This window comes from Chaetura pelagica, unplaced genomic scaffold (genome assembly GCF_000747805.2).
Source record: "Chaetura pelagica isolate M959 unplaced genomic scaffold, ChaPel_1.0 scaffold344, whole genome shotgun sequence".
Taxonomy (NCBI): Eukaryota; Metazoa; Chordata; class Aves; order Apodiformes; family Apodidae; genus Chaetura; species Chaetura pelagica.
The window spans coordinates 1677119-1689404 of record NW_009953098.1 but is presented as its reverse complement, the minus strand read 5'-3'; the positions used below and the strand labels follow the sequence as shown (position 1 = coordinate 1689404).

At 52.0% G+C, this 12286-nt stretch overlaps 1 protein-coding gene across 2 annotated transcripts in view; it reads right to left on the bottom strand.

Annotated features, from left to right (window-relative positions):
• The window catches only part of GABRQ (gamma-aminobutyric acid (GABA) A receptor, theta), a 72065-nt gene that overhangs the window by 59054 nt on the left and 725 nt on the right, over positions 1–12286 (bottom strand). For both annotated transcript variants that reach the window (XM_009997089.1, XM_009997090.1), the window contains exon 2: positions 8509–8597. In XM_009997089.1, the coding sequence (XP_009995391.1) occupies positions 8509–8597 (89 nt within the window). The remainder of the gene's footprint in view (positions 1–8508; positions 8598–12286) is intronic.

Here is a 12286-nt window from a genome sequence, read left to right as displayed (position 1 = left end):
GCAGGAATAATGGTGAGTGTTCAGTATATAGTAGAGAAGGAGGAAGATGGGTCCAGGTGAGGTGGCAAACAGCCTCCAAAATGGCTGTAAACAACAATCTGCTTTTAAGCAGTTAATGAATTAAGAAGCATTGGGATTATTCTACTAATCAGTAGCTTGAATGCATTGTATACTGTCATAAAAAAAAATAAAAATCTATTACTAAAAAAAGAGGCAAAAATTATTGAATGAATGCTTTGTTAAAATGATAATATCTTTCCTTTAGAAAGATATCTCAGAGCCCCTCACTAGCCACGATGCAGTGGGGACTAGCTCCAGCCATGCTGAGACAGACCATGTCAGGGGCTGAGTGGAGCTGCAGGGAAAGGCTGCACCAGCCAGGGGGGAAGGAAAGAGGCAGGTAACCAGGTGCCAGTATCCAACATGGGCTTTGGCACAAACATGAGGATCAACATTTCCTTCCATTCCTGTGGAAGTCTGCTGGATGACACCAGGACTTCACGTTCCCCCACGTTACCAAATCCCACAGGCAATGCTGGGTACTACCAAGCACAGCCCTGGAGCAGGCACACAGATTGCTCAGACACCCGAGTCCAGTTGGATTCTGGGCTGAGACTCGAGGGAACTCAGCTTCATTGCTGTTTTCATAAAGCCACCCAAAAACTCCCTCCACCACTCTGTGTCAGAACTTCCTACCTCTGAAGGGGGATAAAAAGGATCTTGTGGGGCCACAGATGAATGCAAAAATACGTTCTACCTGCAGCAAGAAGTCTGCAAGCTCTGTCACACTAGAGGAAGGGACTGGTCTAATATTCTGAAGCATTATTGTGCTCAAAAAAAGAAAGCATGAGAAAACAAAATGGATGAAAGTTCCATGGAAAGATGCCCACTGCTGAATGGATGTTACTGAGCCAGTTCTTAATTAAATAATCCACAGGATCCCGATTCATTCCTTTTCCTTGGTTGGTAGAGGATGAATTTGATCTGAGGATGCTGCAGGATTATATATTGGAGGGCAGTGCTGACAGTGGGGGCCCTGCCTGATTTGCTGTAAAAGCTGATAGCCATGCAGTTAGTGAGGGGAAGGCCTCCAGGAAAGGAAAGAAGGTGTTTGTGTAGCTGGGTCTTGTTCTCCAGGATGGAATGCACCACAGGGGTTCCTACACCCTCCTTACTATGCAAGTCATCTAAATCTCACAGGTTTTTGTGAACTCTGTGTGCCTCTCTCTTGAGACAGCAGTGCTGAGCACTCGCTGCTGTGGCTGAAATCAATAGGAGCTGCTCCAAGCGTGCAGCGGGCGGGCTGCACTGCTGCTAAGTGCTCTGGAAAATCAGGCATTTTGGCTGGGCACCTCACAGCAGGGACACCTTTGACTCCTCAGAGAGGAGGTGTGAACATGTTCAGGCTGTACTGGTGTGCTTGACAACAGTTACAAAAAAGAACTAATTCCGTGTTGTGAGCAGGTCTGAATACGGAGGAGTCAAAAAAGTGTGTGTCCAAGATGGTCTTTGCTTGCTCAGTCCAAGACTTTGTATCAGGCATGAGTCTCATTCCAGTGGGGCTCAACCTGGTCTAATCATCTGCCATAACCACCTCAGCTAGTCCCCACTGTCATGCTCCCAGCCTGCCCCCCTCCTGAATGAAAGATCAGCTGCAAGTGTAAATAGCATCTCTCGTGTTCCCTGCAGGGGTGTTCAGGAGGGACTGTTGAACCTTGTCTCCTGATGCACCCTCAGAGGGAACCAAATATAGATCCAGGAAGAAACTCCATTTCTGGCTTTTCTGAAGTCCTGAGTGTTTGACTTTATGGTCTCAAAGCCCTTTTCACAACGTATATTTCCTTTAAAAAGAGTAAAGTGAAAGAAATAGAAATTCCTTCATGCGGCAATGTGTTAACATCCACAGATGTCCCAGGAAGGACTGGATCCTTTCATATCCTGCCACTTCAGTTAACAAAGTAAGACACAACAGCAGGAGGTTGTCATCTTCCTTCTGGATTAACCCTAGAGAGGATGTGACCCATGGTCTGGAGCCAGAAGTCACATAAAAGGGGAGGAAGTGAGGGCTGCACAGCTGCAGCCTGTTTTACTGACCAAGAATACCCTTTTTTCAGAAGCTGTTCCTCAGGAGCAAAATTGGAACTACTGGCAGCCCTGGTGCCATATCCACCTTCTCTTTGGCCCAGGGTTCCACTGGGGTTTGCAGACCTCTCTGTGCAGCTCTTTCCCCTCTTCTTTCAATTTACTCCTTTCCTAATCTAATCCATATTCACTCCTCGGCTTTCAAACCCAGAGCTGCTCCTCTGGTCTGCTGATGTACAGGGAAAGAAGAATTATGCTTCCATCTGTGAAGTGCAGCATTTCAGGTTAACCCTGTGTCCAGCTTTGGCAATCTTTCCTGCAGACAGGAAAGGACATGGCCTTGGTGGAAGGAGTGCCTTGCTGCCAAGTCTCAATTCACTGCCCCAAAGTGTGCCAAAGAGTTGGCTCAGGACATCTCCAAAGCACAGGGCAAATTCAGTCTGGCTGCTCTGAGATTTAAACATTTTTGCTACAGAAGTGGAAGGGAAGAGAGCTGGAGAGATGAGGACTAAGCCCTAGAAAGGCAGGTTTGCAGCTCCTGCTGCTTGAGGACAGATAGCCCAGAACCAGCCCCTGCCCCCTGCCAGGCTGCCCCCAGCCTGGCCCCCTACCCTGGCCCTCCAGCAGTACCACTAACTCTGGGAACCTGCACTGGCACTGAGGATGTTGGACCCACAGTGTTTGCTCCAGCTGGGTCACTGGTGGCCCCACACCTGCTACACATGCACCTCGGCCAGCCCTGCTAGAGGTGCTGCCAGTTTCATCCCCCAACCTTTTAGAAGGGGAAAAAACCCATCATGTAAGTGCCTCAGCTTGTTCTCAGAAATTTCGGAATCATTTTACCTAGAATTTCGCCTTTCCCCTTTGAAAAGTCAAAGCAAGCCAGAGCCATGGAAAAAACAACCATTGTGGCTGAACAGGGACATTTTCAGGAAGCCTTGCCATTGTGCAATGCCACCAGCTTTGACTACATAAGAAACCAAATTCCCATTCCTTCACTACAGGGCCACTAAGACCAGCTGTTTCCCAGCCAAACAGGACTAGTGAGCCAGGGCTCCAGCCTCCCTCTGCCTCCTGCTGCATTGATGCCAGCCAAGGCAGCCACTCATCCTGCCAGCCCCACGAGCTTCAGAGCTCTGAACTACTGTCAATTCCTCACTGCAACACTTTGTGCATCAGCAATAATTTATTTTTACAACTCTGGGTTTCAAGTGATGCCGTTATGCAGAGAAAGGCTGAAGGACTTCATCCCCATGTCCACTGGAGTGGCCTTTGAAGAAGAAATGCTGAGGAACAAGTAGGTCGTGGGGGCAGGCTGGGTCCCCAAGAAAGAGCAGGTATAATGGAGCAGAGATGGAGTGAGGGCCTCAGGGGCAGGGGAGAGAAAGGAGGGAGGCCAAGATATTGCAGGTAAGGAGTGGTTTGGTTGTCAAAAGAAAGAGGTGAGACTGAGAGAGGTTGACAAGAGCTGGGAAGCCAGGTCCGTGCCATGAAGCAGATGAGGAGCAGGCTCATTTCAGTTCAGTTCCCTTCTCCTAAGGGAAGTTTGAATTGAAAATGAGGCAGGGGAGGCTGCTGGGCCCACAGGAGTGGTAGCACAGGATTAACTGTGTAATCCCAAAGGCTTCCCAGTCATTCCATTTTCACCAGGCTTTTTCAGACATTGTGCACAGCATCCAAGAGTAACACTAGGAACACAGCACTCTAGGTGGATCTGGGGCAAGGAGCAGAAAATGCCTTTACCTTTCTTTGGGCTAATACAGCCTGTAAATGATGCTGGGAAACCATATAGGGTCCCCTTTCCATCCATTCCCAGGAAGCAGAGACATCAGCTTGAAACTCTTGCAAAGTTCCGGGTTGGAAATGTTGCACCAACAGAGCAGCTGAGTCACTGAGCTCAAGTGGAATCCTCCTACCATTCCTTCCTTGCCTTCTCTACCCTGGGGCAACACAGTCTTCATTTACTTTCTTTTTCTTTCTTCCTTCCTTTTTTTTTTTTTCCTTTTTTTTTTCTCTGTCCTGTGAAACTAATGCTTCTGTGAGTGAGTGCCTGAGAGCACTTACACGAACCAGGGTGCTGCTCTGAAAGCTTCTTCTCTCCCCCACCCGTGGCTTTGCAATGCTTCCCAGACCTGATCTGCAGCATCCCCTGCTCATGCAGTCCTAAATCAGGAGCATCCTGCTTGCCTCACTGTCTTCTGGCTTGCAACATACCTGCCCAGCATTGCCTTCCATACTGTCCATCCCTCAGACCGGGGCCAGCTGGATGTCACCCACCTGCCGTTTGATCTCCCTGTGAGATACACTGCTGTGCTCCCCCAGAGCTGAGGGCACCCCACACAGAGACTTCACTCTGCTTCATTGCTGATCTTGCAGTACTGGAACAGAGATCTCCCTTTTCAGAAGACCAAGTGCCCTGACTGGATCTTCCCCCTACCCTGAAAATCTCTCCTCCAAGGCTATTACAGATCCCCACCACAATCCTGTCCAAACCCCCTAGACCTGCTCTGCAATGACCCCCTGTCCTTTCAGCCTCAGGTTCTCTCCTTGCTCAGGCTATGACAATCGGGCTTTGTGTCCCCACATGTCCCATGCTGCCGCTGTCCCACATCTCCCCAGCATGGTGTGCTACTCTAGGACTTGGGGTCAGTGGCTGAGAAGTAAGACAGGACTGTCCAAGGTTCCCCAGGCTGGAAAAGTTTATCATCTGCACTGCAAGGACTGAGGTACACGCTGGCCCCACAGCATCCCCTCCAACACCACCCCCCCCCATCCACCCCAGCTGGTGCCTGACTCCCTGGGGCTGCCCCCACTGAGCCGGGATGGATTTCTGGAGGAGATGCTCCCAGATTTTTCCACCCACTCCACATGTCTCCAACTTTCCTTCTTTCCCCCACATGGCCACCCCTTCAGCCCAGCTCCCCAGATGAGCACATCACACTTGGTGCCACGGCACCACCCCAGAGAGCCGACCTGCTCATCGGCCTAATGGATTTCCAAGGGGGTTGGGGAGAGGGGAGGAGAGTGACTGGCTGATGCTTCTCAGCCACTCAGCTCGACCCAGAGCTAACGAGGCATCTCAAAATTAAAAAGTGAACTGCAATCCCCAGCAGGCTTGTCCTCCTTTTGGCATTAGTTGGAGTTCTCTTTCTTAAAAAAAGAGGACTGGGGAGCCGTGAGTTGCATTTGTAGCCATTGAAGCACCACATCCCAGGGATGCTGGGGGTGCTGGGATGAGGAAAGGCAGCCTGGGGCTGCTGCACCACAGAAGCACTGGCTGTCTTAGAAAGGCTGAGAAGTACTAGGTCTGTCTCACCACAGCAAGGAGTAGAAATGGTACATGGGAACAGGCTCTCCCAGTGCCTCTACACCCAAAGGTCCCCAGGATGCAGAGGTGGTGTCTTGCCCACAGGGCTGAGTGGGTGGGGGACAGCACAGGGGTCATTGCTACCAGGCAATGTGAGGGAAGGCTGGCAAGAAAGGAATAACACTCCTGTAGGAGAAGAGATGGGGAAAGTGAGCAGGGAAACAGCAGAGAAGGGAGGGAGGGCAGCCTGGTTTATCGCCTTTGCAAGTTGCACTTCTCACATGGGAATCTGTCTGAGAAGGACCTTTCTCTGCCTGCACCTCCAGGATGCCCAGCACCAGCTGCTCTGATCTTCCTGTCCCCAGTGCCCTCATTCTTGATCTGTGGAGGGCTGAGGACTCTGGTTATAGATATGCTCTCTGGAGCAGCTCAGCCTGGTTCATGGGGAACTGAGCAGTAGCTCCTTTGCTCTAGTCCTGTCCACTCCTCCTGCAGGCAGCTGCCTGTCCAGACAGACCCCTTGGTCACTGCTGGACCAGCCCTGAGATTCTCTGGGACAAATGGCTCTAGGCAGGACCTGCCACCCCTCCAAGATGCTATTTCAGCCATTCACAGCTCACTGGAATTGGTCTTTCCGTAGCAAAAGCACAAGTGGGTGAAGAGCGACCACCTCACCCAGCAGAGATGCCTTACACCCATCTTGCCCAGCTGGAAGGTAGCCCAGGGGTGGCAGGACAGCCCAAGTGGAGTATGAGCCAGTATGTCAGTGTCCTGAAGAGCAGTCCAGTCCTCAGGGTGCTGGGACTGGGATTCAGTCCAGCCCCACATGTCCCTGAGAGATTCCAGGTCTGCACACACAGCTTCCAGGGTTTTGCCCTGTGTGTGTCTTTCCTAGCTGCACACAACTTATTGGAGGGAACTTGGTCCTCTCCACAGCAGGGCTGTGGATGAACTAGAAGCCACAAAGGGTTAGATGCATCCTGGCATGATCCTCCTTAATTTCTCCTAGGGATAGATTTGGCCCAAAATCTCAGAGAACTGGTTAGGTCTGGTATCAGCAATGGTGCAAAGCAACTTCCACCCCTTGCCTCTGGGTTATTACAAGCTAATGATCTTCAGCTTTCAGACTCACCTTGCAGCCCACCCTTCCCTATCTGTAAATGCTGCAGAGGAATTTTTTTCCAGATAAGCTTATCCTGGGGGTGAGGGGGCCAGACATGCTGAGAGTTAGGGCGTCCCTGCACACTGAGCACCAAAGGCACCAAAGGCATCATCAGTGGTTCTGCCAGCCGGGACTTCTCACTCCCAAGCAGAGGGAAGGGCAAGAAAGGGTGAAAGACAACAGTGAAATGAGTGCAGGAAAGGGGGTTACCATCATCTTTCTATTTCTCTGCTCGAGTGAGGGAAAATGCAGTTTGTAACTTGGGAATTCAGAGTAAAATCAAACGAAATGCAGTGGTTGCCTGAGAACATCCATTTCACAGCCAGGGAGGATGCAGTGCCTGCCAAGCCCAGCTCATGCACTGCACAGACCTGGCAGGGTCAGCAGCAGGGCCTGCACTGAGCCCCATGCCCAGACTGAAGGAGGGGGTGGTCTGTGTCCTGGGGAGGTGGCTGGATGCTTTGGGGACCTGGTGTCAGAGCACACAGACTCTGGACCTCCAGCTCCATGGCTCTCCACTGCACCCCACTGCTCTGGGCCTCCATGGAGCCAGATCACCTACTGTTTTACTGGACCATAATCATCTCAATGGCTCACAATATGGTTTTCTTGCAGTTTTTATGTCATATCTGCAGTTCTCTCTCTCATAAAATGTGACTGCACCAATTCCTGTGATGGGGGCTGGTCAGCTAACAGGGACATTTCATGTTTGCCAGACAGAGCCTTTAATGCAAATCCTGTGTTCAAAGGAGAGAAGGGAGAGGGGGAACCTCTGCTTCCTTGCAGATTACTGCAAGCCTCCCAGAAGTGCTCCCCACTGCACTGAAGTGACCTCCCAGATGTCCCCTGTGCACCATGGAGAGATGATGGGAGTAGGTTTGGGTGAGGTGCAGGGAAACCAGAGGTTTCAGGGAGAGACTGGTTCATTTGAGGGGTCACGGGAAACTGTAATAAAATGAGGGGACTTCAAAAGCTGATGAAATCACTGGGGATATTCACCCACCCCCAGCTTTGAGGAGCTCTGGAGCAGGCCCTTTGGGAGAAAACTCCTCCCTTGTATCACCATGGACTTAGCCCTGATATCTTTCCCTTGGGAGAGCAAGCATTAATCTACTCCCCATCAATCATCTGCAGAAGGACATCTCAAAGTGGTTCCAGTCCTCCTGCAGGCTGAAGATCCCCCAAACCCACACATCTCCTCATAAGGAGGAAATACCATTGCCCATAAAAGACTGAAAACAGACAAGCTTGGCAAGCTGAAGCCAGAAGTCCTCCAAATCCTCTTCCCTATGTGGTCAGCTGTGGTTCTCCACTGCCTGCTTCTCTCCAACAAATGGACCTCAAGAGTACCCTGGTGTATGTAATAACCAAAGATTATTGCATGTTTCATCTTCACCAGGTTGACAAAGATAAGGCTCTTTCCATTCTTCTTTTTGCTCACAGGACACAACAGAGGAATTGCAGATCCTCATCTCTCCTACTGAATAAGCAGCAAGGCCACCAGCTCCCCAGGGAATGTTTTATCCCATATTGTTGCTGAGGGAGCAGCCTGGCAGACTGACTGACAACCCTGCCAGTGGACACCCCAGCCCTCTGCAGGGAAAAGGGCTAAAAAAGTCTGGCATTAGAAACAGAAATGGAGCAGGGTGACTTGTTGTCTGCAGGAGAGGAAAGTTTGGAGTAGAGGAAAAGCAGAGTGTCTCTGTCCCAGCAAAAAGTCCCCAGAAGCATGGGACCATGGATAACCCCCCAGCTGTCTGCAGAAACTGGTTATGGCAGGAGGAGAGAAACTGGTGAGAGGAGGAAGGAAACTAGCAGGCAAGAAAGAAACATGAGGGAGAAGGCCATGAGTAGATGAGGGCTAGCAGAGTGTGCAGATGGGAATGTGTTGCAAGCAGTGGAGCCAGGAGCACAGGGACAGCACAGCCCTGCTCCCCAGGAGCTACCATCACCGTACCTCCAAAGTCAGGCCTGAGGCGGACGTCATAGCCCTTCAGTAGTTTGTCCACAATCTCTTTCACCACAGAAATATTCCCAGTGGATGGGCTGAAAGACAAAAGAAGAGAGTCTTCGTCATCCCATGTGCCTCTGGCCCCACAGAACGGGGTCCCAGCTGGGCAGCTCTGCTGGAGCCCCACGGCTCCCCAGAGCCTGTGTGTGCTCCAGACACTCCAGCCGCAGGCAGAGCTGCCCCATTTCCTTCCTCACATGTATTTTCTGTCCCTGGCACAGCTCTTGGCCCCCAGTCCCATGGGATCCAGGGATCCTAAGCTGTCCTTGGGGGTGGCACAGGAGTGTCAGCAAGTATCTTCGCTCCTGTTGTGCAGCTCACCCTGACTCCTGGGTATTCCAAACTCCACCCTCCCAAGCTCCCTCCCGGTGTGTGCCTGCATCCCAGCTGTTCCTCTGGGCTGGTACCCCCTCAATTCAAGTACAACTCACCACCCCAGCCACTGCCCCGCACACTCAGGGCGCTTCACTGCACCCTGCCCATAGGTGGGGGCACACACAAAGAGAGGCAGAAATTATACCTTCTGTTCCACCAAGGTGTGCATGGGGTGGCTGTGGCCTCTCTTGTAGGGCTCGTTCCCCTTCCCCTGCCATGTTGAGCACTTGTTCTCAATCTCATACTGCACAGCATGGACCTGTCACGGACTGAGGTCTCCATTACACAAGGTCCTCCCCAGCAGGCACCCTGCACTGCCACACACCCCAGGGCAACCTCTGCTTCTCAGTGCACCCAGGTATTTCTTCATATTATTGAAGCAAAGGCAAAAAAACAACACTCTGTTTGTCTTATGGCCTCAACATTCATCTGATCTTTTGCATGTAAAAATTCATTTTCTGTCACTCAGCATCACCATGACTTCTTAGCAACACAAATCAAGAGGCAGAGACAAGGAAGAAGAGTCCATCTTTTGCTCTCCGTACCAGGGCAGTGACCCTTTCCCTCCCAGCCCTCTGAATTGCACACAGGGAGGGCAACCTCCCAAACACTGACCCAGCTCCTCCAAACATTTCAGCAAGAAGGGAGCTCCCTCTAATAACAGCCCAAGAGCCACAGCAAAACTGAAGGTGGGAAACCAGAAAGCAGAGGATGCTAAAAATATTGAACCTATTCAGTGTTGCGGGGTATATAGGTTCTCTGCCTGAAAACCCAGCCTCTGTGCCACCCTCATCCCCTGCTTTGCATGAGAATAGGGACTCTGCCTGTGACAACTGCTGCTCTTTGCAGTCACCCACCACAACAGCACATCGTCCTGTCAACACTGCCTCCCACATCCACCCAAGTGAAGCTGGAAAGCTGCACCATAGCACTACCTCTGCAGCCAGCCCCATGTCTTATTGGACACTGGGGTTTGCACTGACATGGCCCAGTGCCTGCACAGACAGACTTGCATGCTCCCCTGGCTGTACAGAGGATGTATAGACTCCCTGCTTGAGCACACAGACATGCAGACAACATGAAAGCACTGGAGCTCTAGGGTACAGCAGTGAAACATGCACAGACATGTGTGTGCATGGGTGTGACTACATCCAAATCTGCATGGAGATGGCTGTGGGTGCAGATCTTGCTCCATTGGGTTATGAAAGAAACTGGACTATAGACACAATTTATGCAGGGGCACAGAAACAGGCATTTGTGGGTGCCTGAGACTGAGTTCCCAGGTGCCCAGACTTGCTGTACAGGTGTGGGTGGGGGCATGTGGGACCACTGGGGGGTCTGGGCATGCGTTAAGACTCTGGATGCACAGGCTGAGTGTGTGCAGGGATTTCTCAACCAAAGAGGGATGTGCAAATGTGAGACAGCACACTTCCCAGGCCTGGCTTTGGTGCATGGACAAATCATTCAACACTTGCACTGGGAGTGGAAGTGTCTGAGCTGTGTTCCTCAGCATGCACCTCAGGGGAGCACAGCTCTTCATTGCGTTCCTTTAATCACTGTAAAAAGGCCAGAGAGGTGCACGCAGGTGGACATTTTCCTAACACTGTGTCTAGGCCTGGAAGGTCCACTTGCACCTGTGGATTTCTCTGCAGGTATCTGAGGTATTGCAACATGCACATGCATGTATGCTCACTGTAGATTGATAGTCTGCACCAGCATTTGTTCATCTCTAGACAGTCATTCCCAGGCACATAGTTTTCCATATTGATAGCTTTCCATGTTCATGATATAGACACTGTATTTCTCAAAGGATTTAGACACTTCTGCTTAGCTTCACACAGGACTTGAGCTCAGGAAGCAGTGTTATTTCCTTAATATAGGCAAGGAAATTGAGGCAGCGACGGTAACCAGTGTGCCAAGGGCACTGCAGAAAGGGGTAGAGTGGGAAGTGGGATATGGGGACTCTTTCCTCCCAATCAGCTACAAGTCGTCCTAGTGAGAGCATAAACTGGCATCAAGATTGAGGCCAAAGCCTCTTGCCTCTTGAAGCTCCTTTTGATCCAAAAAGCCACATCCCTTCTGCTGAACAGGCAAGTTGTGCGTTTGCCCAGCTGTGGGTGAGCAGCTGCATGTAAGTGCTATTCCTGGCAAATGTGGGTCTGTATCCGCTTAGGGAGCACGTACATCCCGCCCGTGAACTGAATTTTTGAATTCTGTGTCCCTGATGCTGTGTGGGGGTGCCTGTGCTCTGCCTACATTTGCAGCCAAACATCCACATATATGTACACCATGCTGCTGGCTGGGGGTTGTAGGAGTAGTTGAAGGCATGTGCACATGGGAGAGCGTTGTGTCTCCAAGGTGTGCACAGATATACGTGCAGACTGCAGGCAAATATCAGTCCTACACATGAGCAGATATAAACACACAGGCAAGGGCACATCTGAGCAGAGGCTTTTGCTATGGATACTGCTCTTTACACATTTGCCTGGGCACTGTCTCTAAGCCAGTTTGTGTCTATGTCCAGAGCCACGGGAGCCGTGCGTGAGCGGTGTGGGTAAGGTGGGCACGAGTCTGCGCATGTGCGTGTTTATAACTATGGGAACATCAATCTTGGCACACACGGATCTGCAAGGCTGTGCACAGACCTGCATGTGTGCATCAGGAACCCACTGCTCGGCGTGCACGGATGAGCAAGGAAATGCCACAGCTCCCTCCCCAGCAGACTTCACGCACACCAGCAGCACAGAGGTGGAAACCCACCTGCCCGCCGGTGTGAGAAGGGAAGGGGGGGAGGAGCAGGCAGTGCCACTCCTGTGTGTGAAGGCAGTGGGCAAGCACCTGTGTCAGAGCAAACAGGTGTGCTCTGTGCGCCCTGCCCAGGCCGGCTGGGTGCCTGCCCCTCCGCTTGCTCGGATCACTCAGAGTGCTCAAGGCATTACCAGGAGCTGCTGCAGCCCGAGCGGGCGGCGGGGCAGTGCCAACCTTCACACGGCTGCACACGGAGCAGGGGAAGCGTGTTGTGCTCCGTCGGGTGCTGCGCACACGTGTGTGCACCCCAAGGGGTACGGTCGAGCGCGCACACGCAGGGATGGAGCTGCACGGGTGGCACCCACGGGTGATCATGTTGCGTGCCATAAATCTCCATGGAAGCGCAGACACGGGCACTGCCTCCCGCACAGCGCAGAGCCAGGGCCGTGTCCAGGCACACTCGGATGTGCGTGTGCCGTGTGCGTGTGCAGACACGGGCACGGCCGAGGCGGCCCCGAGCCGGGGTCTGTCTGCACACACAGCTCGGTGCCACGCACCCCGCGGCTCCCACCGCCCCCATGTTCCCCCGGACAAAGCCTCC